The sequence below is a fragment of the Chlamydotis macqueenii genome, chromosome 7, assembly GCF_036417535.1.
Source record: "Chlamydotis macqueenii isolate bChlMac1 chromosome 7, bChlMac1.mat, whole genome shotgun sequence".
Classification (NCBI taxonomy): domain Eukaryota; kingdom Metazoa; phylum Chordata; class Aves; order Otidiformes; family Otididae; genus Chlamydotis; species Chlamydotis macqueenii.
The window spans coordinates 31319843-31346779 of NC_141562.1; the positions used below are offsets into that span (position 1 = coordinate 31319843).

General features: G+C 39.5%; 1 protein-coding gene and 1 long non-coding RNA gene across 3 annotated transcripts in view; one reads left to right on the forward strand and one right to left on the reverse strand.

Moving 5' to 3' along the window:
• Nucleotides 1-616: 616 nt before the first annotated feature.
• LOC147600122 (uncharacterized) lies at nt 617-2819 on the reverse strand. Its single transcript, XR_015259063.1, has 2 exons — nt 2680-2819; nt 617-823 (listed from the first exon to the last, which is right to left on the reverse strand). It is a non-coding gene; the product is annotated as an uncharacterized LOC147600122 (long non-coding RNA).
• A 1292-nt stretch (nt 2820-4111) lies between these two features.
• The window catches only part of FHIP2A (FHF complex subunit HOOK interacting protein 2A), a 31668-nt gene continuing 8842 nt past the window's right edge, over nt 4112-26937 (forward strand). Inside the window, exons 1-12 of one of the 2 annotated variants that reach the window (XM_086752222.1) lie at nt 4112-4317; nt 12441-12519; nt 14530-14699; nt 16634-16738; nt 17066-17188; nt 19804-19842; nt 21599-21892; nt 22767-22963; nt 24162-24276; nt 24382-24458; nt 24563-24755; nt 26112-26281. In XM_086752222.1, coding sequence (XP_086608348.1) covers nt 4273-4317; nt 12441-12519; nt 14530-14699; nt 16634-16738; nt 17066-17188; nt 19804-19842; nt 21599-21892; nt 22767-22963; nt 24162-24276; nt 24382-24458; nt 24563-24755; nt 26112-26281 — 1607 coding nt within the window. In that variant the 5' untranslated portion in view covers nt 4112-4272. The remainder of the gene's footprint in view (nt 4318-12440; nt 12520-14529; nt 14700-16633; nt 16739-17065; nt 17189-19803; nt 19843-21598; nt 21893-22766; nt 22964-24161; nt 24277-24381; nt 24459-24562; nt 24756-26111; nt 26282-26937) is intronic. The other variant, XM_086752221.1, reaches the window with a different exon arrangement.

Consider the following 26937-nt stretch of genomic DNA (forward strand, 5'->3'; position numbering starts at 1 on the left):
TGGTCTCCTTTACAACCCATTATATAAGCTAAAGCAGGGTAGCACACAGTGTACATGAAGTGTGAACATAAGAAATAGCCTGCTGGGCACACGTATTTGTCCATCCAGCCCGGTACTGTGTCTTCTACAGTAGCAATGAGTGATGGCATAAAAAGACACTTGCAGATGTGACAGGTAAGCAATTAGACAACAGATTAATGACTAGGAAGTTCGTAACCCATCAGAAGACAAATTCATGTCCCTACGGAAGGAGCAGATATGCAGATGTGGACCAGGAAATACCTGAAAATGAGATTTAAAGAAATACTGCATGAGCTGATGACATGGTGCTACTAGCAAATCAGCAAGGTAGGAGGTGTTGCACACAGCTGAGAGCACAGGAAACCAGAAAATTTACAATGGAAAATGACAGCAAACAGAAGCATGTATGATACTACATATAAGACACAGATTAAACTTGGGAGAAGCATAGTTTGGACTTCAATCTCACTGTACACTCTTCAGTATCCAACACACAGAACGTTTGCTTTTTATAATAAAGCCCAGAGTCAGAAAGGTATGAAGATGATTTTAAACATCTCTTTAGCCCTCCTCAAAAGCAGAGATCATGCTGGGCCACTAATAGTTCATTCTTTATTTCATCCAAGTGGTGACTGAAAACATAGATGTCAAACTGGTTATTATAAACACAGTAAATTCCTGCACAGAATATAAACAGGTATTACGCATCACTCTACTTCGTGTTTTCGTTCTGGGGCACAAAAAAGTACCTTCCAAATCCTCAACCTCTCTGAAGCAAAAGTCCAGCCTGCAGGAAGTTCTTCTGTAATGTAGACAAATACCTCCATTAGAGACTGGCCTGCTGCCATCAATCTAAATAGCAGAGAGATTTTCAGATAGAAGGGCTAGCACTTTATCTCGCTGTCTCATTCCATTTAAATTGATTTAATCTAGACAATTTCATTAATTTGTAAGAAGGTGAAAAGTTAGTTCCCAAAAGCTCTATCAATTAAAATTGCCTCACTTTCAAGCTGTGTCTTAACACACATTCAAGCAAAAAACTAACTCATTCTATGTGCCACCCCAAAAAAAAGAACTACCTTGACAAAAAAAAAAAAACAAAACCAGCAGAGCTCTGCTCTTAAGAGTATTAAAATAGGTAGTAATACTTGTGTTTATTTCAGCAGAAACAACATCAAGCATGAGCAGGTGAAGATGTATTGTTGCATGTGACATGACATTGGTAGCCTGTCCAGAACTGAGTCATCTCCAATTGAATCATCTCCAATGAGAACAAGAAGTGCGCAAACAGAATGTGACCTCAGCTGAGTTCTCTTGCACTGACACTGGTGAAATAATTTTTCCAATAGTTTCCAGAGATTTGCATTACTACTGGTCTGCCAGTATTTATCTAATTTTCCCAGCAGTGAGAAATACCTCCATATACTTGAGAAATTTGAGACTACTTTAAAAGAGAATAAAAACCCTCAAGCCTACAATTTGCAACACATACATGAACCACAAACTGGATTCTGCTGTATGGCTACAAATTCAAGCTCAATATACTGGTAAGTAAATGCAGGGTTATTTGCAGAGACTCAGTTTTTTTAATAAGCCTAGGGATAATAATGTAATTGTGGTATTTTCTTTGTTTCCTTTACTGCAAGGCATTTAATATTGAGAAGTCCTAATAAGAAGTCACTTTTACAACCAAAATCTGAATTCCAACCACAATGAAATGTTCTGTTTAAAAAAAAAAATGTTTTACATACATCAGGCACTCTTAGAATAACAAGAGGCCCTCAAGCATTACAAAAGCTTTACCTCACCATCTCTGAAGAGGTGACTTAGGATTTCATAAATTGTGAAGTATGCTTAGGAATACTCTCACTGTTATAAAACTGTCGCCTTTTATATCTTTATGACATCTCACTGCTTCTTTTTTCATTCTGCTGCTCAGAGATGGGAAGGCCCAGGCACACCCCAAAAGACATTTTTGCAAAAAACAAATGGATTGCAAAAAAAGCATTTTAAATTGCCATGTTCTCTTAGACACCTTAATCAATCCACATTTTCTTCAGAAATGATGCAGGCTCCAAACAGTATCTATGGCGAGAGACCAGGAAGGTCCCTATTAACATGGTAAACACCCTCACACTGACAGGAGAAAAACTGTACCACCACATGACAACGTGTTTGCATTCAAGCCTACAACTTATCATTTTTTTTTCTTTTTTTTTTTTAATGAAAGCAATACAAACCTGCAATACAAACCACATAAGCAGGCTTGATATAGCCTCTGAACTGTACTTATAATATAAAAATACTAATATAAATAAATACAAATATTTAACTATAAAAATATACATAAAAATTAATAATAATCTGGATGCATTGTGGAACTATGGTAGACACCACTTAAATTCATCTGAAGAAGGGTTTGCCTCCTAAAGTACACTTTACAAGTCTAATAGAACTTTTTCTGTTAAATCATAGAAGATAGGCACCTTTAAATCGCAGCATCCATCCAGTTAATAGTTACCTAAACGTAAAGATGGTATATATGTTTCATCATATGACTACCCACATAAAAAATTTACATTTCCTAAGAACATCTATGGAACATAACTTGATGAACCCACAGTAAGAAGATTTAAAAAAAAAACCCAACATAATTACCTTTTAAATTTATGTTATTTGGTATGTCTGGATTTTGAGAAGGAAATAGCTAGCTCTGCTCCTTAGCCACTGCAGCAAACGTGTCCACATATAACTAGCAGTTACTTCCGTACAGTACTTGGACTGTAGCTGTCCACGTCTGCAAAGCATGGAGGTAATAATGACCATCAGTACAGCAGAATCATTAGTAAGACTTCATCACAAGATCAACAGTCACAGTCAGACTTCCCAGATGACACAATTTAAAAAACAGCAGTTAAATAGTAGTTTTGTCCTGTCTTTTGATTCGTCTCTCTCTGCTTGCTCCTAGCATATGCGGAAGTTGGTGTTCATTCATCTCCAAAAATTAACGAGAAAGTTTTTCTCCCTTTGGTAGTAGAGGTTCTCTTCCCTTTCCCATGCTGGTCTGTCACCTTCCCAGCAATCACTCTGCTCCCGCAGTGCCAAATCAATCCTATTCCCCTACTTCCCCCTTTGCCCAGCACCCAAACACTATCCTGTAAATTGTAGCTGTTTCCAAAACATCACACGGCCCACCAGCTACATCCGTAATCTCTGCTCACCCCACCTTACCCCTGCTTTTCCTGCAAGGCACAAAAATGGCAGGGATGATCTTTTTCTCTGAAGTACTTGTCTTGGAAGTGAAATAAAGTTCCCTTTGTCTCTTTCAAAGCTCTAGGGAAAAAAAAAACAGCAGTGAAACAGGTAACGTGCACTCCTACAAGCCCTCTCATGCTGTAGTACACTGCAAGCCCCAGAAGGACCACAGTCAATCAGCCAGGACCATGCCAGCAACCCCACCGTGACCCTGTATCAACTGGCCTCTCACCCAGCAGCAACAAGATGTCACTGATTTTCTGAGGTTATCACCCTTATGCTGCTTCGTGGAGAGCCGGGCATTCCACTGTTTCCCTGAGGACCTCACAGTATCTGCAGACAGTGACAGACCCCAACTGTCCCAGCAAACAGCGAGCCAGGCCTTTGGCCACCACAGCCAGCTGCTCCTTTATCTCTGCCATGTTGGCTGGCATGGGTGGAGGTGGTGGTCTCCCAGCCCTCATGAAGCAGAGGGACATGCGTAGTCCTGGAGACCTTGGTCGGAGATGACGGCAGGCCTTTGGGCACAGAGACAGGGCTGGTGGGCACCCCTTCGCCCTCACCCCATTGCCCAGCACTTGCCCACAGAGGCGAGGGGCTGGCCCGGGACACCCCGAGCTCTCTGCCCGCTCCCACCCCTGCCCGAGTCCCACCCTGCCCGCACCAAGGGGGCTGGCAGACGGTCCCTGCCCTGGGCAGGCCCGGCACAAGCACCCCTCTTCCACGGACCGCGCCGGGAGGACGGCGCTCTGGGCACGCCGGGGGTGGCGGCCCCTGCAGGCCGCGCCGGGGCGGACACCCGGAGCCTCGGCAGCCGGCGCCGCAGCCCGGCGGTGTCAGTGCCACGGTGTCCGCCGGGAAGCGAGAGGCAGAGCCGGCGTCCGCCCGATCCCCGCGGCCAAGCCCCCGCATGCAGCCCTCACCCTGGAGCGGCGGCGGCGGATCGAGGAGCTCTCGCGGTCCTCCCGGCAGCGGCTGCTGCAGTCGCGGGACAGGATGTTCTCCAAGTTCACCTCCATCCTGCAGCACGCCGTGGAGGCGGTAAGGCCGCCGGCGGGCCCGACCACGCCGCGCCGGGGATGCGAGCCGGGCCTAGCCACCGAGCGGGCCCCGCGGGGAGGAGCGGTGCGGGGCGGGGGGCTCGGCCCGCTCCCTGAGCGCGGCGCCCCTTCCCCGGGGCCTGGCGGCGAGGGGACCCGCCGAGCCTGCATATCCGCCGGCCGCCGCGGCCCCGCCGAGCCTGGCTCGCCCCTGCCGCGGGGCAGGGAGGCGGAAGCCGAGCTGCCTGGGCAGGCCACGGCCCGCGGCGGGGCCCGGGCAGGGAGCGAATTGCCCCGGCGCGGGCCGGGGCTGGCGGGAGAGGAGGGAGCGGCCGCTGTCCGGGGCTGGGCGGCCGGCTCGGGCCCAGCACGGCCCCTTGGGGCAGCGGGAGCAGCCCTCGGGCTGTCACCGCCGGGAACGGGGCTTCTCGGTGGGGCCCGGTGCCCCGCGCCGGGCGTGAGGGCGGCCCGGCCCGGCCGTGCTGGGCCCTTTCAGCAAAACAAATAAGAAAGGAGGTGAATTCAGGAGACGACCCGTCGGGATTTTATTGTTGTGGCCGGCAGACAGCAGTCGCTGTCTCCGGTGCTTTTGTGTGAGGTTGTCCCTTCCCAAACGGATGTTTTCATCCCTGGTTTCTTTTTTTAATTGGGAAGAGAGGCCGAGGGGACCTGGGGTTCGGTATGTTCGGTTAGATTTCATCATGGAGATTTGCACCTCCGTGCTGGGGAGAGGAAAGCAGCAGGGCCTATTTCTGAAGCTGCCATTTCTGTAGGCTGCGTTTGGCTGCCTGCTTATCAGGAGTCGTTTACTGTCTACACAATTTATTTTTGTTTGCTTATTGATGAGGTAGGGGCCTGGTAGTCAAGTCTCCACTTTTCAGCACTTGCTTTCTTGGTGAGCCAGGACACCTATGAGAGTCCATTTGAGGAGATGCATCTCTGGTTAAGCGCTAAAAACTGGCAGTGAAATACTGCTGGAAGTGAAGGCGGAAAGTGTTGAAGGAATATGGTTCGACTGGTTGAAAAAATCCTAATGGAAAAAAGAGCCTTCATGCCAAATCCTGCCTCATGTGAGGGGCAGCCTTTGTGTGTTAATGTGTGCCTTGATGCTGCAAACGCTTAAGCATATGCTTGGCTTTATGTGTGCCTGTAGTTCTGCAGTCTTTAGCAGGACTATTCAGGTTTTAAAGCTAAGCATGTGTTAATGTATTGCAGATTCCTAATTTGCTCTTTTAGTGGTGAAGTGGCAATTGGAAAGAAATGTTTTAAGTAATGATGAAACAACTTAATTGAAAACTCTCTATGACCACATATGAATGCCTTCAATAGCCAGTGCTTTCATCGGAGGAGAAACAAAAATTAGTGGCTGCGTGAGTAAAGAGATCTTGTTATGGTGAGCTGTGCCACATTTTGAATAAGAGTGGATGACTGAGAGATGTAGGAGTAGGGGAGAAGTTATTCTTTCAGGCCTACCGATTCAAGATAGCTAATAAAAGTTATTCCAGGAAAAAATGTTTACGTTATTGATATATACAAAAAATAAACAGAAAGAGTTGGATTTATTTGAGAGTCATAAAAAACTAGGAAAAATCAATGGGTTGAATGGAAGAGGGGAAAAGTAGGGACAGTAGGGACTAGACGATCTTTTTGTAATTAAAAAAAAAGTTGAAACAGATTGATAACATCATTTTGCAAGTGACTGCTATCAGACAATGTGCCGTATGTCATTGCTCAACTCTAGTGTCCCTTTTAGAATTGCCTCATCCTGCTAACACCATTGTGATGGATCTCCTGATAATAAATACTGCACTAAATTGCGTTTTACAGGGTTGTGACAAGTACCAAGCACCACATGCTAGGAATGAAACATGGAATCACAAAAGCAAGAGGATGTTAAGAATGTTTCTTACATTAGCTGGGAAGTTTGAGCTAGTAATTCAAACACAGAACTGAGAAATAGAAACTTTTAACCAGTTCTGAGGCTGTGTGTGACTTCCGATCACTGTTTGTTTCTCTCTTTAACTCAAGTATGTGGGCTACTTAGCTTTGCTACTCTGAAAATGAAAACTGCTGTAAATGCTAAATATTAGATAAGTCCACTTTTATGCTGTCTGCAGTTTCCAGAGCCTAGAGAATTTGGAGCATCATTTTTACTGCTGTTATTGCTATGGAGCAAGTATAGCTCATGCAGCCTCAAAGCAGACTCTGTTTCATCCTTGAATATCAGCGACAGAACTGGTAACTAAGACAGAAATTCTCAGAGGTTTTGGGTACCTGCCTCGCGGAGGAATTCAGTTGCAGCTGAACAGTTTTCAGCTGACCTGGACTCTTAAATACGTGTCTAGGCTTAGCTTTCATTGGTAGGGCTACTTTAAATTAGAATTGTTTGGGTAGCCCTTCTTCCCTGTCATTTCTCTTGCACGTTGCTTATGTAATGCTTCTGTCCTGCCCCGGGACCCGCAGGCCTGCAGACTTTAGAGAGGTGCATTTAAATAGTAAGAATTCCTATGTTATTAGATAATTGTTATTTTACCCTCAATTTGCCATCTCTCTGACCTGTGACGAGGAGTTCCAAAGGTTGACAGTCTATTACGCATAGGAGTATTTGCCTTTCACTTGTTGTGAGTGTACCACTCTTTAATTGACTGCCTTCATGACAGAACTGTTGTGAGGCGAACTTAAGGAACCAGTTGCTTTTTTGTAAGACTTTTTCTTACCTTAAATAACTCAAAACTTTCAGTCTTTCCTGCCTAAATTGTCCAAGTGTGTGAAATAATATTCCTGATTTTCATTACAACGGCATTCTATTTTTTGCCACTTCTTATCATATGTCAATTCTGGCAATATTTTAGATATTATTCCCCTTTCTGGATTTCTCTGCAGCATCCAGATGAGCAAGCACCACTGTTGTATTGTCCTGACAGAGCATCTTTAAATTGGGTTGGGTGGATTGGTGAGAAGGGTGGAGAGGACTGCAGCCTTTGTTCTGTTACCTTACCTCAGGGCAGAACAGGAATGTTGTTGCTTTATGAGGTTAATATTAAGAAATCTGTGACAGTTTATATATGGCTTGTCCCCAAGATGTTTTCTCTTTGCTATGCATTTCTGATATACTTTTATCCCAAACGTATTCCAGGAGTGCTACATTCTCAGCAACATACAAAATGTAGTGTACAATAACAAAGGAGCAAGTTAGACTTATTTTTTCTCTTATCTTGTGCTCTTCACTCATGTTTCCCTAGACAAAATAGCTTGTCTGTAAAGTGGCGACTTGGTGTTCAAAGGACTTTTGTTTGTATTTGATTTGGGCTTTCAGGAGATGTTTCCTCTTATTTGTCAAGTCAAAAGGATGTTTTTGAACAGTGTACCTTGAGCAGGAAAAATATTATTTTGTTTGTTTTTGAATTTTGCAATTTGCTGTCAAACAAGATTTTTTGTATCACTTCCTTGGTATCTGGGATTGAATTTTGATTTTGGTGTCTGTCCTGTTTTTGGGACCCTTCTCCACCAACCTGTTATTCCAGTGTATCTCTTATTCTGGTACCTTTATGTGCTCTTAAGTAGCTTCTTCTCTGCTCTTGTTTTGAGGCAAAACTGAGCTTTAAAAGAACCTGAGTCACTTGCTACAGGTACTGCTCCAAAATCATTAACTGCATAGCTGCTTACAACGAGATTTATTCTTCTTGAACTCACTTTCGTTGATGTAATGACCTCACATTACTGGCTATTTTAATGTTGTGCTGCTATTAACAAATTATAATGACAAAATTTAATGAATGGCTTGCAAGTATGTGCAGCCTTAATTTTATACTTGAAAGCAGTGACCATTATAAACCCTTTTCACTCACCAGCTGAAGAAATAAGGTAAACCTTCAAGCATTAGTCCTTTTTCAGATTTCCCCTCAGGGCAAACCTTCACAGTGGTAAAGTAGTGAGATCGAAGAAAAAACATCTAGTGACTGCTGTAGCTTGCTTTGTTTCAGTCAGGGGAGTGCATGCACTTCCCCTTTGCTTCTCTTTGACCTAGTTTCCGCTCTCTTTTTCTGACCAGAAAGTGTCTGTTACTCTTTTATACAGTGTTTTCTTTACTTTGTGAATGTCTCCTAAATATATTGCAGGATATCACCAGCTTCGGTTGGTTCCATTCTTTTCAGTGTTGAATTGCACTTCTGAAAAGCATACATGAAAAATATAACTATAATTTTTAAATGCACAAAGGAGTTGCTGTTAAATACTGAATATTTATAGATTTCTTTGCCCTTGGTGTTATTTTTTTCTCCTGCCTAAACACAAATTCTATATACTTTTGAAAACTATGTGGAATTGCATTTTGGATGGATTTTATAATGAGCAGACTATAGTTCTGGCAAAGATCTATCGTTCTCCTGAGAACGGCACTTTTCCTGGAAGAAGTGCGGTTCGATCATCAGTAGTGTCTTGTCACCAGAATGATAAGGCAGCATGTGTTAGGTTTAGCTCGTACATGAGAACGCTCACTCGCTCACTCCCAGGAAGCTCGACTGCTGGAGGTGGGGAGCAGATGGAAGAGCTAATCAATGTCTGCCCAAATGGGCTGGGTTTAGTGGTATTCAGTGAGTTTTGGCCATTTAATATACCAACACCCACACTGCAGTCTTTAAGATGTTGTGGTGTTTTTTTTTTTCCGCAGAGGAGGAGAACTTCACTTTGTGGTTAGGAATCAATAGCTCAAAATTAGTAAGAACATAGGTAATTACATCAAAATTAATTAATATAACTGCAAGAAACAACTGCACTTTTAAGGTAATTCCTTCAAATTAGACAACAGGAATTCATGGCCTTCGCAATCAATTTTGGTTTGCTTCAGAATCTTTATATGAGTATGTGTACTTTTACAAAAGAGTGATTACTCGGATTGGCAACTGTAAGATGTATTTCATCTCAGCTGGTAGCTAATAATTCATCCTAAAATAGAAACTGCAACTTCATCCTAGAATTACCTGTCCTAGTAGGGTTAAAGCATGTCAGCCAAGTGTTTGGGAGCTTACGTTTTTCTAATGCTTTCCAGTGCTGGGCTTTGTGTGTAAGCTGGTTTCTTAGTCTCGGTCTTTACCTTGATTTTGTGTCTGAATAACTAAGTTAAGAGGGTTGGGCTGTTTTTTTTTTTTTTTTTCATTTTTTGTCAGTAAAACAATTCTGTCAGAAAAATACATAGCATTGCTAGAGTTATGTCTCTGTTAAATATTCCCTGGAATAGCTGTTCTATAAAAAGCAGATTTGTAGTAGGTCCATCTATGGTGGGAAGAGGAATGTGGTGGTTAGGAGCTGCTGAGTCTGGTAGCCCAATGCAGGCAAAGCTGCCACAGCTCTGTATCAGCAGGTCCATTTGGTGTCGAGATTGATTGTATATTCCCAATAGGCATGCATTACACACAAGCATGGGTGCACATACATGTTAATGATGTTTCTGCTTGGTATCTGTCTTGCGCTCCTTGATCAGAGAAGAGTCTGCTTGGTATCTGTCTTGCACTCCTTGATCAGAGAAGAGTCTGTGAAATCACTGAGTATTTTAATTAAAAAGCACAGGACCTGTCCCCAGATTACCTCTTCACCTCTGAGAGGCATCCCTGGAGGCGTTTGTTAGGAGAGAGAATGTCTGTATCCACAGTTCTCTCCTGCAGTGGATAAATTATTGACAGTGCTGAGAAGTGAAATCCTTTTCCTGGCACTGCTCAGGGGCACTAAATTAATCTTGAGGCAGATGAGGCTAGAAGAAGTGGAGAGGAAAATCACATCAGTCAAGGATAAATCTTTAATGTTATCTATCGTATGTTACATTGGAAATAGAGTGGTCTGAAAGGCCTGATATTCCTCAAAAGTGGCCTCTGTGTCATCCATCAGCCAGAGTTGAGGTTTTTTTTGGTATAGTTTTGTTAGAAAAAGATGCAAAATTATCATTACATTGCTTGAAATAAATACAGATCTACAGCAGCAAGCATGACATGATGCTCAGTCTTCAGTAAACTAGTAAACTTCATAGTAAAATAAACTGATTTTGTCCACTGTGCTGAGTTTTATTCTGCGGTCGCTGTTGTGCTAAAGTGCTTCTCTCAGTGCCCAGCCATGGAAATATGGAAGACTTAATGAGTCCACAGACTGTCAGGGAATGGATAAGCAATGTCAGTTTGATTTCCTAGTTGCCATTTGTGAGGGCACATTTCCACACAGGATGCAGGCGTAGATAGTTACCAAGCACCACTACTTTTTTAGTGTCTTGCATCTCAAAGTCCTGTGTGCAAAGGGTCATTAACAATTAGCGTTCCACTTTGTTATCATGGCAGGGCATGCTGTTCATGTACTGGCCTCTACGTCTTCACCAAGATAAATGTAAGTGTCATTAAATTAAAGGAAAAGACTGATATGGAAAATTTCCAAGGCTTTTGCAAAGAGACCAACACTTCCTCGTGAAGGGTATACAGATGTTTGAGCCCTGTGCTTCTATTTGTCCAAGAGTTGAGGCAACTCAGCACATTTTAAGTTCTACAAGGAAGCACTAGAGTAATTCAGAGTTATTAATCTCAAATGTGGTATCTGTAGCTTCTGAGGGGAAAACTTTTTCACTGTGAGGATGACTGAGCCCTAGCACAGGTTCCTGCAGAGGTTGTGGAATCTCCCGCCTTGGAGATATCCAAAAGCCATCTGGACATGGTCCTGGACAGCCAGCTCTAGGTGGGCCTGCTTGAGCAGGGAGGTTGGACCAGATGACCTCCAGAGGCCCCTTCCAACCTCAGCCATTCTGTGATTTTGTGAAGGACTTAACTTGTCGGGATGGTTCAACTCTTTATCCTTCCAAAACAGACGCACCAAGTTATACATGTGTTGTGGTTTTGTTTAGTGAGGGGGGGGGCTAAGGCCTCCCTATTCTCTCAGAGGGTGGGGGGAGTGAGAGAGAGACTGCGTAGTCTGGTCCCAATCGGGGTTGAACTGTCACAACGTGGTATTCTTTCTGTTTGCCCACAGGTCTCATTGTTACTGTCATGTCAAGTGATAATCATTTGTTTCAGGATTGCCTATAAAAGAATGACTTGAGGACTTGATTATCAAAAAAAAAAAGCCTCAAGCAAGCAGGATTAGGCCTCAGTTAGAACAGACCCTCATATGATCTGTTGAGTGGTAGGGGTTCTCCCTATAGGATTCCTGATTTTACCAGTTCTGAACATTTTATATTGTGGTTACAAATGCAGTGTTTGCCTCAAGTCTCACTTTGGAGAGCAGAGTAGTAAAATTATGGTGGCCCTTCTTTTTTTTCACGTGCTGCCTGTGGTGTAGCAGTTGTTTGTGCCTGTGGGGTAATGGGCTGCAGGGGCTGGGCAGCCGGTTCTCAAGCTCAGTGAGGAAGGAGCAGTATTGATGTTGACTGGGTGGAAGGCTGTGTTTCATCCTCACAGCATGTTATTCCTGGCTGCCAGTCGCGCCCAACTGGCCATCCCAAATTCCTCCAGGAAGGAAAAAAACTTTGTTTTCTTTGAGAAAGGAAGTAAGAAATGTATTTGTTAAAAAAAAAAAAAAAAAAAAAAAAAAAGAGCCTGTCAAGCTCTGGGGATGGGCCTGGTGTGCAAAAAAAAAAAAAAGAAACAAAGATCTTTTTAATGTTGTGGTTTACAAAAAAAAAAAAGACATGGCAAAAACTGCATGAAGCAGCTGATCGGTATTTTTAAGGGAACAGAGGGAGAGAGAAGAACAGAGGGTACAGAAAGGGAAGATGGCATCAAGAGCAGATGTAAAAGAACATGTTTTTTACCTACAGGACAAAACTCTGAGATCTAAACAATTCAAACCTACGTTTCTAGCGTTGTTTTGCTGTATGAGCAATTGCTTTTGTTGCTTCAAATAGATTGTCTCGTCGTAGAGACATCACAGAGATAGTTACTGATGTTCACGAGCTAGGCAGTATGACATGGGCCTCATGCCATGAATAATGTATGCAGTCCTTGTTAAAGGTAAAAGAGCACAGAGTAAGAATTATAGCTCTAATCTGCAGCAGTTTACTTCCAAGTATAAGATGAAATTCCATTTTATCTCTGAGGAAACATGTTTGTTTAATTCCTAAATGTTTTTTGTTTGTTGTTTTTTCTTTCCCCGTAGCTCGCACCTTCCCTCCCGTTACAAGAAGATTTTGTTTACCACTGGAAAGCAATCACCCATTACTACATAGAGACGTCAGGTAAAAGAAGAAAACATTCTGGTTTTGTCTCTTTATTGTGAAAACTAGAATTCCCAATTTCAGTGTTGTTAAAAAGTAAATATTAAGAAATACTAAAATAAGCCATGTTGTTTACCAAAATACTAATGATAATAATTTGTAATTAAAAATATTGCGTACCTCCATTCATCCCTTAAAAAGTAGACATGAAAAAGGATTGAGGGATGGTCTTCTTTCCAGCGTACAATGTACAGAATTGTACCTTTTCACATCCAATTCCATTTCTGTCTTCATATGTTCTGTTTAATCTAAACAGACAACTACAGAAATGCAGTCCCTGCTGTTAGCATTTTTATTGTTTTGCATCAAGGATTTTCTTTTTCTTTCCAAGATTTTAACAAAAGTAATTTTGTGGTCATAGGTTTTACCAGACATATCTCAATTCTTTATGCTCAGTGTTAGATATTTTTTCTTTCGTGCCTTGTCTCCTTGAAAGGTATTTTGGTAGTATAGCTGTGAAAAGTGAATTTGTGAGCAGATTTAGAACACATTTTGTTAAAATTTGTCCAGACCTTATTCTGCTCTTCTAAAAAATGGGTATTCTGATGAAATATGACTGTACTTGCTTTTTCTTAAACTTTTCCCTGGTTTTCTACAACAGTTATTCAACATTTAAATTCTTATTTTTTAGTCCTAGTTATTAAACTGTTAAGTTTTAAAAGCGAATGTTACCACACTTCGCTCCAGCTTATTAGTTCTGCATTTCTGCTAGAGTAGCTATTGAATCTGTGTGTGTCTCTGGGACTGGTGATCTTGTTTATATAAATATTTACTCTTACAAACTGAAACTCAACCCTTGGTTCTAAATACCTATCTTTTGGAACGCTATGTGATGTTTCCTAAGGTAGAAATGACAGGGTGATAGGAGAAAACTGATACCTGCGATTATGTGGTGCAGAATAAAAGCTGACCTCTCTCCCAGACTTTCTAAAGTCTTGTGATAAACAAATTTCCTCTCAGTGGATATACTTCTGTTGTCTGCAGTGGAAGCAGGATTATGTCTACGAAACTCAAGTAAAACACTCCAGACTACCTGGAGGTTGTGGTAGAGACCAGAGTCACTCTGATATGGCAGTTTTCCTCTGTGATCTTGTTGCCGTTTGTGTGCAAGTGACAGTTATTTTTAGATTCTTGCGTAAGAAGTAGTAACCATTTCCCTAGTAGGATATTTGTTCAAGTAGAAATTAGCTGAAAAAAAAAATAAAAAGGAAACTCTCCACTTATGGGTGTGCTCTACTACATATTCATGGCAGCTCTCATTGCCAGTGGCACAAAGCCACAACAGTTTCATGACTTCAGCATGACGAAATCAGTCTTATCCTTTTCTTCATTAAGTTTGAGAGAATGCGGTCTTCATGCAGAAAGTATAAAGGACAAATTAAAAACTTTTGAAAGTATAAACAGCATAGAGTTTGGGTTTTCTTTGTTGTTATCATTAGAAAAAAACATTTATTTAGTTACCTAGTTTGTAAAGGAACTCTTCAGCTGCAAATTAAGCTGATCTTAGAGGCTGTATGTCGATTTCAGAATGCTATGTGAACAGGCAAAAGAAAATTATCAACAGAGGATGGATACTAACCAGAAGAAGAGAGTTGTACCTTTCTCTCCTTAAGCTTGGTTTCTGTCTGTAAAAGTTTTGCTTTTTGACTGGGTAATTAATGCATTTTTTTTAAATTTGGCATTTCACCTTTTCCTCATTGCAAGATTAGATACCTGCCTAATGCATATTCTAGTTCACATTTCTGGATACAGTTCTGAAAATTTGATTTAAGACATGTTAAAAAACTTATCTAGTATATATAAGATTCTTTATAATAGATTAATATATATATCTCATATAAATATATATAATTTGTGTATAACACTCTTTAAATGAGTGGTTGTGGTCTTAAATCTTAAATTTGGAACTGAACTTAAGAAAAGTGAGGACAATATTTTAATCGTTCTTAATTGCGCGTCTCTTCTATTTAGATGACAAAGCTCCTGTGACTGATACCAACATTCCTTCTCACCTGGAACAGATGTTGGATATTCTGGTTCAAGAAGAAAATGAGAGGGAATCAGGTGAAACAGGACCATGTATGGAATATTTGCTACATCACAAGATTTTGGAGACACTCTACACACTGGGAAAAGCTGATGTACGTATTCCTCATCAGAGCAGATTATCTTTTGTGTGCACTCCTAATTAAAATTGGGACTGAATTTCTACAGTAGGTGGTAGTGTGGAACACTGAACTCTAGCAAGTAGCTGTTTGCTTATGTTACAAACATATTACAAATAAGAGTCTCTTAGAAGTGTGATAAAAGTGAGACAATCAGGGAGATGCTGACTAAGGCAGAACTCTGCGGTTTGTTACTCACCACTCTGATAATACTGACTGTGAATCTAGAAGTAGGAGAAACATTTTTGTTCAGCCTAGAATTTTTCTGCCTTCTACAAGACAGTATTATCCCTCTCTGTCCTTTGTTAATTGTTGGGTGATAAAACTGCTCTATTAAATACAAATTTTGCTTATTTTTTCTGAATGTCATGAGTTATTGCTCAGAAAGACTTCCCTGTCAGAAAGCATTAATTTAAGCTGATCCCCAGACGGCTTTCACATCCAAGTCTCTGGTATGAATGCAGCCTTTGGCAATGTTGTCTGGTTCTCATGTCTGCTTTGTGACACAGGTGAAATTAGCTTCATGGTCTTGGTGCATTCTTGTTGCTGTCTTTCTTGGCAGACTTATAAGCTGAAATGTATGGAGTTGGATGGATCATGGGGTGAATTAACTTGGCAGTCCTTGTGCTAGAACTTTTTGTATCATGATGCAGATGCAGTTAGGAAAGCATGGTGTATCCTGTTCCAAGGATAAATGGAGCGCTCCATGGTTTCATTCTCAGTCCGTCTTTTACGTGTTGTCGTGAGTTTTTAGTCTACTTGATTTTACATATATAGACAATATAGGGTACTGAGCCTGGGATATTCCTTGCTCTGGAAGGACCGGAGCTCTACAATTCTTGCTACTACACCGACTGTCCTATGATCAGGCTAAGACACCTGATGTATTGAAAATACTTGCTCAGAAATACAGCTTGTTCAGGAATCTATAAACTTTGCCAAGAAACCAAGATGAGGTAGTGACATACGTGAAGAGGGTAATTAGTAGCATGTTTCTAAGAGTTGAGAGAAGTCATTTTGTGCTCATGCAAATACACCTGTACAAGCAATTCTTGTACAGCCTGTCTTTATACTTTGCCACTTGTGAGTTGATACATCTGAAGTAAACACACAGTTCAGTGCTTGCAAGATGTTGCAAAGATCTGTTGCAAAAAGAATAATATCCTTTCACAGTAATCACTTAGGCTTATTACGTTATTGTAGAGGCACCCTGATGGTACATATTTTGCCATTCTTTTCCACGGATTGCTTGACGTAGCAGTGATAATTAGGGATTAATAATCTAGAGATAATTACCTTGGAAGGAGGACCAGGTTAGGCAGTTGTCATTCTTGGCTATTGCCACCCATGAACCATTCACCTGTGCATATTCTACGAAATCTCAGGGAAAACAACAGCTTTCTCTTGTCCTGGAAAATCAGTGCATTTGTAAATGCTTTGTCTGTGTAAGGGTAATTGCTCATGAATTTAAAAAACCTTTTGTAGACATTAAGATGTTTATAGTTTATCATCATATATTTGTATTTACTGACTCAACTGAATTGATGGATTTTGTGTTTCAGTAAGACGTGAAAGACAACTGACTTGTGGCCAATTAATTCAGAGTTAATTTCCCCTTATCACTGTACTGATAGGGAATATTTCCTAGAAAGACGGTAGAAGTCTACACTACAGCAATTAACTGAAAGTATGAATAATTTTAAAAAGAAAATGGTAATGAGATGCAACATTTTTTGTTGATCTCTGTTCATATCGATAAAAGTGATGTGTTAAGAGATAATGATTTTTTAAAAAATGCTTTGGGGAAAAATTATTGTCATTTAATTAGCCATTTTGAGTAACAAATTTGCATCTGTATTTCTCTGAGCATTTGTTATATTTCTGTTATTGTTCATCTGTTTTCGTTTCAGTGTCCTCCAGGAATGAAACAGCAAGTTTTAGCTTTTTATACAAAACTTCTTGGAAGAATACGGCAACCTCTTCTTCCCCACATAAATGTGCATAGACCAGTGCAGGTACTGTTAAAATTTTAAGTCAACTATATTTTTGCCTACCAAGTTTCTCTTATTCTGCTGTAGCTAATGATATCTTTAATTATTCCATTGTCAAGTGAGTTACAGAAACTGCTCAAGTGCATCAGTTTTAATGTATTGAAATTAGAGCCTTGAACTGCAAATCTTAAGTAATGCAGAAATCTTGATCATAGCAATCTAAATCTAGAGCAAATATTCAAGTCAATAATCGTATGTCATTGTAGTATAGAAAAATAATTCAGTCTATCATTCCTATAAAAAGCTATAACTTATTCTCCATCTTATTGTTCACTTTTCTTTATGTGGCAGAAATTAATCAGGCTATGTGGAGAAGTTCTGGCGACACCAACAGAAAATGAAGAAATTCAGTTTCTCTGTATAGTATGTGCAAAGCTGAAGCAGGATCCATACCTGGTCAACTTCTTCCTTGAGGTGAGTAAACGGAATGAAAATTTTCCAGGTGTGTTTGCTGTGTCACAGACAAAATCCAGTAGAGAAGTGGAGGTGTCATGTAGTGCTTCATAGCTTAGTTTTCATTCACTGTGATTTTTTTTTTTTTTTTTGCTGTGATATTAGACGTTTTTTGGTTTGGGTTGTTTTTTTTTTTCTTTCCAGGGATGGATAATAATACGTCATACATAATCATGAGTCTGATTATTTTTACTAGAATTTCATTCAGGGCTCACAAACCTGACCTCACCTGCCTGAGGTCCTTATCCTTTTTAGTCAACATGCCTTTAGAGTAGGGATATGAATTGTAATGTAGAACACTGTGTGAGGGAGACCTTGGATTTCTTCTTATGTTGTTTTGTCTTCAGCCCAATAAAGACTAAGGAACAGATTGCATGGGCATTGAAACCTTGCAAATTGCTAAGTGTTCTGCAGGATCGGGCCCTTATTTGGTAGTGGCGCATATGGTCTGGCTGCAGTGCCAGCTCACAGTCTACGATATGACATTATTTTCTGTCTGTAAGGAAGCCAAATATCTTTACTCCCTCTTCGAACTTAACATGTGGCATTAATGAAATCAGAGTAGGAGGCAAAAGAATTTCTAGACTGACTTTATGTTCCCGTTTAGAAGGAGCATATAAAAAGTTAATTTATAAAATAGAAATTAAAATAGAATTTAATTTATAATATAGAAATGCCTCCTGCTCCCACTTTAATGTTTCCTGTGGTGACACAGTATCTATTAAGCATGTGATGCATAGGTGAAAAGATGTAGATCCAGTATCCTCCAGGAATATTTTACAAGCTTTCTGCAAACAAGATCTGTAGCAGCAGAGGCTGCTAAACTGCAAACATACGTTGTTTTCCATTGAGTCTATCAATATCACTTATAAGTCAGTAGTAAAGTATCCATCTTGAGTTTATTTTTACCTTAAAGAAATATCGTTCTGATTGTCATTGTATCCACTGTAGTTATACAAGCAGTAGAAATGGTGTAAGGATTGAAAAGTTAGTGTTTAAACATCAGAAGCACTCAGAAGCAAAGCACTAGATTTATTACATGCAGAATATGGTAGAAGTCCGAACAAGGATTACTTTTAATGTCATTTGTGTAAGTTGTGTAGTTTGAAGGGAGCCCTTTGAATGACTCATACGCATATGATGCCCTTGAAATCAAACCTAAGAACCCCAATCCTAAGAACCGCAAGTGTTTTGGCAGACATTAGTGTTCTTCCCCAAAACAGCAAGATTATAATATTAAAAATCAGACATAGAAAACCAGATTATTCCAAATTTCAGAGAGATCAGATCTCTAGTTTCACAAAATGCTGGCTATAGAGTTCAGGCAAGCTGAAGAACATTTCTTGTAGCTCTGGTTTCCTTTACAACATTATTCTAAATGTCGTAGCCTAAGGCATATGTCTTTACAACTTCTGATAGTTGTTTCCAGGTAAAGTATTTGGGGTGCAGAATTATCCTTTATTAGAATAGAATATTCTGGTTATTCACATCTATGCCTCTTAGAGGTGCTAGTGTTGTGCCTTGATAGCTGTTTCTGACCTTCAAATGCATGAAAGGGTAAATTTACAGAATTCTGTGTGGCATTGATGTCTCAAATCTCCAACACTTACAAACTGAAATGCAGAAACAGCTCTCCAAAGCAGTCTGTTTGTGTCTGTTAGTTTTCCTTCCTTCTTTGACTTTTCCTGATCAGTTTCTTCAGTATTTTATGAACATAAAAAAACTGAGTATGTACAAACACAGAATTTCTTTGTATGATTTTATATCAAATAATTTGTTGCTAGAATGCTGTTTATATTTTAGTAAAATCTTTCACTCCTATTGCTTAACCAGTGAGGCTTTATGATGTAACTGCATCTCTTGGGCAAGTTACTTTTGTTGTGTAAGTAAGAGCTGGAAGAACTGCATTCTGCTTTATTAAACCTTTAGAATCCATATACTAATTTTATTTTGGCTTTAATTTATTATTTTCTTTAAACTGAGTTTTCCTTGTTCCTGCATAGAGAGAGAGAATATACGTAGGAATGTTTGACTTATCACCTTATCGTCTCAGTCATTATTTTATGCTAAACTTAGTACCTCATGTTTTTCCTTATTCATTTATTGCTTAGTTGCCCCATTTCATCTCATGCCATCTTATGTGAGATACTCCTTGCAACCGATTGTTCCATGCAAAGGGAGACTTGATTCTCTGTTTCAACTGAAACCTTAAACAAATACTAATATAGTGTCCATTAAGAAGTTGTACCTCCCTTTTATAAAATGAACAATACTTTTACTATTTAATTCTGCTTTCATTGCTACAAATTACCAGCTTTGTATTTCTCACCATGAATTAAGTAGAGATTCTCATTAGCTGTGATGTCACTTGATTTTTTCACATAATTATTTTAGATCTATCTGAATTTAGGCATGGCATGATCCACCACAGATTTTGAAACTCTGATAGTCACATATAATGAAAATACTAAAATGTACTTTTATATTCTGTGCTCTCTGTTGATGCTGAATTCACTTAGAGGAGTACTTTGTCTAGAAAGCATTGAATATGTGTTTTATGTAACCTTCTCTATTAGGTCATTCAGGATCCCGTTTTGCACCTTTACAGGAGGCAGGTGAGCAGCTAAGCTGCAGAATTGCATGATTAGACAGTAGGAAGCTTAAATACACACAAAAACTCTGCCTGTGTGTTGTTCGATGTACTGACTTGCCATGTGTCACCTGCCAATGTAAGAGTAATGAGCTATGGACAAATTTCTAGGGACATTTATACATTGATATCATTTATATATGTCAGGTCTCCTCATTAGTGCCTTAGCTAAATAAACTATGGCCTTTCAAATGACAGAAGAGTCCAGGCATGAGGTAATCGGCTGATGTAAGATAAATATTTTACAAAATATTACTTAATTTTTGAAAAAAAAGGTAGCTTTTCTCTTTGGCAACCCTGCTTGCTACTGGAGTAGTGCCAGCAGCAGTGTCTAATCCAGGACTGAGATGCAGGTCCAGCCTCTAGTTCTGATTTATGTGCCAGGCTCATCTTTGGGATTCAGACATTCCTATGTATTGATAAAATACATGGGAGGATATTGGGGGACTTTAGAAGATTTGGAGTAGACAGATGTGGTTCAAACACACACATTTTGGTTGCTTTGCAGCCCTGCGCATTTCACACTAAAAAAAAAAATGTTGAAGGAGTAATTTTTCTAATGCAGTCAAAAATCGTACTTATTTTCTAGCATGCAGTGTGCTGCTTTTACACTGGGTTGCCTTTCCAGGGAATTGGTTATATGAGTGTGTCACAAATTCCGCAAGCAAGCAAGCATTCACAGCAGTTCTCTAGTTTGCTGCCTGAGACTGTCATGGAGTTAGTCCCTGCTGGTTTGTATGTACTAAACGCCATTAACCCCAAATGGTTAGTCTTTTAAATTATTAATGCTTGAGATATATTCATAATTATTTTGGTGTTATCATAGAGGAGGGAAACCATTTGGATTTATAATCTCATTACTGTACTCACTTGAAAAAATGTCTTGTGCTGAAGTCTAATTTATGGTTGTAATAAAGTATTATTCACCCGTGCTTATGCCAGAAGAACACTGAATTCTTGCCTTGCCGTGAGTTTCTTTTCGGTATCGCAGAGCACAAATTTAAGTGTCTTCTTATGTGCTGGAAATAGATTTACAGCAGCAGAGATTAATTGCTTTCTTTCAGGATAAGTAGAGATGCGTTGTAGCTTCCAGCAAGGTTCTCTGTGATCTGGTATAGTATCCAGATCACAATGCTAATTTCTAGTATTTTCTGCCCATTCAGACTACTTAACTTTTTCTTCATAAGAAACACAACTTGAGAGTACCTTGCTGTCATGAAAGACTTTTTTTTTTTCCCTTTCCTCCTGAAGATTAAAATCTCAAGAAGTTTAGAATTAGTTTAATTGTATGACTCTAACTGGAGGTAATGTTTCAGGCATCAGATGAATTTGATGCCTTGACCTAGAAAGTTTTCTAGTGTGTGCTGAATTCTAAAGGTGCACTCATAAGGTAAATAAAAAACTTCTATCATATAGTGGGCAAATCAAGTGAATATGTGCCTTCATTGGTGGGCAGAAGAAGGTGCCGTCTCTTTGTGAAAGGCATATTCAGCCTTGAACCAAAAAGATAGAGGGCTTAAGAGAAATATAAGCAGATTGAAAAGTGTGCTCGGTTTAAAAACTCCCACGCTCCCGCAGCCCATTACATTCTACGTGGTTACTGTATCCAGCCTTGGAGAGAACTACTTCAAATGCTGATGTAAAAAATTTGCTTTTAGTAAATTTCTTGTTCAGGATGAACAGTAATTTCAACCATGTAATTCCAACAAAATGTGTTGCAGAGTAAATTAAAAGCAATGGCTTCCAAAGAATCAGCAAGTGTAATCACAGAGGACATGCTAAAAGGCCAAGACTCTTTGACAACAGACACGGGACAGCCGGTTCATCCTGAAGAAACACCTAGCGCTTCTGGAGCAGAGCCCATGGAGAAGGAAGATGACCTCCCGCAGCAGGCAGATGATCTCTCTTTCAGCCTGGATGAACTAAATGTCACATCATCACCTGAGTCCTCCACTCTCTGTCCAAATCAAGACTATAATTTAGTGAATTCTCTACTAAACCTCACTAAAAGTCCTGTGAGTTGTTTTTTTTTGTTCTGTTTAATGTGATAAAATGAAATAGTTTGGATGCTATGTGAAGTGGGCAAGGAGGAGTGGATATACGCATATGTACACACTGTATTTTAACTATAAAAAGTAAAACAAGATTTGGTTTTCAGGCAGTTTTTGTAAATTGGCAAGTTTATTTGCCAATTCAAATTAAGGTAAAAATATTATTTTACAAGATTCATGTTAAGTTTGTTGATGTTAATTTAAGTGGGTTTTGAGCCATTTGTATTGGATGCTGCATGTTTCACAGACCAGCTACACAGGATAATTATTAGGTTAAATATACTACAAGAGAATATTTTTAAAACTATTTTCAATTGTACTGACTTAAACAAAATAACTTTTTTTTTTTTTTAAAGACAATAGTATATCTCTAGAGATTTGATTTCTTCTAAAAACAACTGCTGTATGTCTTTCTTAGCTCCATCCTTGAATTCATACTCAAATTCTTTCAGAAAACTTAGAGGAGGGTTGGGTAAGCCTGTAATTGCCACAGCAGTGTTGAGAGCAGAAAACCAAATCTACTGATGTACCTTGGTATTGTTCAGTGATAGTTCACGTTGTCTAATATCTTAGTCTTGAGCTGCCTTCCAGCACTAGTTCTGTCAACCTGAAGGTTGCAGTTGCATTCTTAATATTTGACATGGATTCAGGTGAGATTCTTTGGTTTGTACCATGCATATTCACTAGAATTAAGTTTTAATGACTGGAAAGGCAACAAAAATAAATGCATCCACTCACTGTGGGGGAATGGCGAGGTTTTATTTGGGAGATGTTTGCTTCTTGATTTCAAGTGAGCTTCATTCACCCTCTGATTAATTCTTCCATGCCCTTCTGCCAGGACGGCCGGATAGCAGTGAAGGCCTGTGAAGGCCTCATGCTTTTGGTGAGTTTGCCAGAACCAGCAGCTGCCAAGTGCCTCACTCAAAGCACTTGTTTATGTGAATTGTTGACAGACAGGCTGGCCACCCTCTACAAAGCCCTGCCTCAGTCACTGGATCCCTTAGACATTGAAACAGTGGAGGCAATTAACTGGGGGTAAGAATTTTATTTTCGTATTTAATACCCAAGATTTACACCCCTCCCTGAAACTAATTTTCTATAGGTAGATAAGATGTATAAAATACTCACACCCCCATGCTAAAGTCTCAAGAGCATAGTTGAGATCCCAGCTGCAGGATAGCGGTATGACTTCAGGCGTCCAGTGTAAGTGTGATTTCTGACATGGGGCCATGTCAGGTTTGGCTGCCAGTCTCTTGCAGAGATTCCTCAGGGGGCAGGTTTTTCCACTCAATTATGTTAGCAATTTGTGGTGGTGTAGCTGCAGTATAAGGTACAAATTATTTTATTGTTCAGATGTTAAGGATTTAGGAAACATAAACTTTTCACTGTGCACAGTGAGCATGTAAGCTGCTGCATGGGGCAGGAAGGGTGTATTTGATAACAGACTGTTGTTGCAAAATTTTTGCAATAAAAAAGAAGAAGGAAAAAGTTACTGCGTAACTCATCAGCATGAAGCAGAAGAGACATGCCTGTTATCCTGACGGCTTGCATGTTAGATTCTCAAAACATTTCTCTTTCCCACTCTCCCTTCATTATTATGAATTGCTTGTGATGTATTAGTACTGAGACAAAAAGTAGGTATGTGCAAAATAACTACCAAAATTTCTGGTAGTTGGAGTTTGAAGTTAGAAAGGAAAACACCACAACTTTGAATAATGGGGTAAACAATTATTGGACTGCTTTACCAAAGAAAATGGTGCATTTGTTATTCTGTAGAGCCTTTAAATTGAGATACTTTTTTTTTTTCTGAAAGAGACAGTCTGGTTCAGGTATACAGTATGTGGTTTTGGTGGACTTGATTGGGGTTGCTTACAGAAGTAGAGAAGAACAATTGCCTTCATTTTATGGTTCTCTGACTACAGGAGTTACTGATTGAGTTTCTGTGGTCTGTGTTTCCTGGGAGAGCAGACTAGGTGATCAGTTTTCCTTTCTAACTCCAGAAATACATAACCAGAGTTCTTCTGCTGTACATACTATGTATCCTTCAGCATGCCACTGAAAACCCATGTAATGATAGCACTGCCAGATTAGTACAGATCAGGAGAAAAGCTATTTTAATGTTCACTTCATTGCAAGTAGATCATTAATTGTTCTGTTAAGTTCAGTAAGATTAAAGGCCAAGATTCTTCAATTACTTGTACACTAAATAAGTATTTTTCCTTGTGTTCTCTAGTTTGGATTCCTATAGCCACAAAGAAGATGCATCTGCTTTTCCAGGGAAAAGAGCGTTGATTTCATTTCTTTCATGGTTTGACTACTGTGATCAGCTCATCAAAGAAGCACAAAAGGTTTGAAATGTTTACAGATTATAGAAATATATTCGGCAAATACGTAGTTCCAGTTGTTTCTTAGCTTTTGAGTTTGAGACACACCATTTTGTACTTTTGTTTCAGACTGCTGCTGTTGCTATGGCAAAAGCTGTGCGGGAACGATTTTTCATTGATGTTATGGAACCCCAGCTGATGCAAACGTGAGTAGCATTCTGCAAGACACAGCAGAACAGAATCTGAATCAATCTGATTATTTTTTTCAGCTGAAATCCCCTACATATCTGACATGAAAAGTTTTGTTCAGTTCAGAGATTGGAATCCTCACATCAACTGCACTATTGCATCGCATTGTTCGTCAAGTGACTTCAGATGTCCTGCTGCAGGAAATAGTTTATTTTATACTTGGAGAAAACAGAGAGCCAGAAACTTTGGCAGACATCAACAGACACCCGTTGCGACACAGGTTAATCGAACACTGTGATCATATTTCTGATGAGGTGAGAAGTGGTAATAATACAATAATGTCTGCTGGCCAATTCTGACCTGCATAGAGTCTGTAAAAACACCGTTGTGAGGTCTTTTCAGATTTGTGTCAGCTAAGGTTTTTTGCCAAGGAAGAGAGTTCTGACTGCCAGCCCTACAAATTTCCTTTAGAAAATGAAAGTAAACTGTCTTCTCCAGCTAGCACATTGTTCCCATTAATAAAGACTCTTTGCTAAATTTGCTTGCCCCCTGTGCATATGTACTTGGGCTTGCTCATCTGTAAGATAGGGCAAAATCAGTTTCTGTAGTTGCATTTTAATTTGTGCTTTGTTATATGTTGCATTGCTGTTATTGTCCATGTTGTCAATTCTGTCATGTTAGCACAAAAGGTGTAGTTAAAACCTTTTTTATATAAGTGTGGTCAAAATCTTTTTTATATAAGTGTGGTCAGATAACATACATAATGCTAAGTGAAAGATGATATAATAACTTTAAGCACTTTACACACAGTATAAACATTGTGAAAATATTTGACTTCAGTAAAATCCCTCTTCAGGTGCTGCTTGTTTCATTTTTTTCCATGAAACAAACTCCACCCTCTACTTTTTGAAATAAAAGCCAAGCTTCCCTGAAATCCAGATCTGTGCCTTCACATCTCCATTTTTTTCAGTTCGCTTACCTGCTCACCCTGTCCAGTATCAGTTATTGGTATAAATTAGTTGATCTTTGCAAAGCTAAGCACACTAAAACTATCTTTAAAAAATGTCTCTGTATTACTTAAAGTCAGTCTGCTTTTAAAAGCATACATAATATGTCCATGTAAAAATCTTATCCTGTAGTTCTAGTCACAATATCCCAGTATTACTTTGTTTTATTCTGGGTGTTTACTGCTGACTTTAAGGCCTGTTCTGTCTTACTTGCACAATGATAACCATCTTCCAGCATGGATCTGATTGTAATATGGAAAGCTAAGTTGTGAGTTCTCTGGATGTTCTTTGTATTGTTCTTTTCCTGTATTGTTTGTATTGTTTTCTTTCCCTGCTCCTTGCAGGGGGGGTTGGACTATATGACCTTTGAAGGTCTCCTCCAACCCTAACCATTCTATGATTCTTTTGGCAGATTTTAGAACAGTTTTTCTTTTACAGGAAAAAAATACATCCACATACTGATTTTCAGATGTGTGTGAACTCTTCATCCATGTTTATACAACATTCAGCATAACAATTTCCTGATGTTTCTTAGGATTTTTGCTTCCTTCCACAATGTGAATAAGTCATTGCAATATTCTAGGAAGTACAAACTAGACGTAAGGCAAAAAGCACAGGACAGCAGTGCATCAGTTTATTGATTTTTTACTTTTTATGTTGCAGATCAGCATAATGACTTTACGAATGTTTGAGCACCTTTTGCAAAAACCCAATGAGCACATTCTTTATAATTTGGTTCTGAGAAATCTAGAAGAAAGGAATTATATGGAATACAAGCCTTTCTGTCAAGAAGATAAAGATGTGGTAGAGAATGGACAGATTGCAGGAGCAGTGTAAGTTTCCTTTTTAAGGGAAGTTTTCACAACAACTAACTTGGATCCTTATTTTTGGAATTAGACTGGGTTTTTTCAGTAATTGAAAGAAAAGTGAGCATAGATAGCACTTTGAGTGCTCTATGTATTAATCTGTATCCATAAAGTGATGCAGAAATTATATCAGCAACTTACGGAAATGATTGGAACAGTAGCAGCAAAGCCAAAATTCTCAAAAGCTCTTTCCTGGACAATAAGCACTGAAAGGTCTTCATATATCAATTTACTTACGCATCTACCTAGCTTAAGTCTATGCATGTTTGTATTGTTTTCGGTGAGATTATTGAAGTCAGTCACTTACGTGTCTGGCTTACATTTATGTTCTTGAGTCATTTTTTAATGGAAGAGCTTTTCTGGGATGCTTTGCATAAAATCCTTTGAAATATCCTATATAACTCTTGCAACTCCTTTCTTTACCGATGGAGGGGTAAGGACTAACTACACAAGCTATTTTAGGCATCTTAAACTTAGGTATTTCCGAGTCATCTAAAGTAATCTAATGATTTCCTGGAGTGTAACTCTCTGTCATGTCAAAAATGTGGCTAAAAAGTTTAAGTGATTTATTGTAGTGATTTTGTACCAGTCAAAAATGTCTACTCTGTTCAGGTCAAGAAATT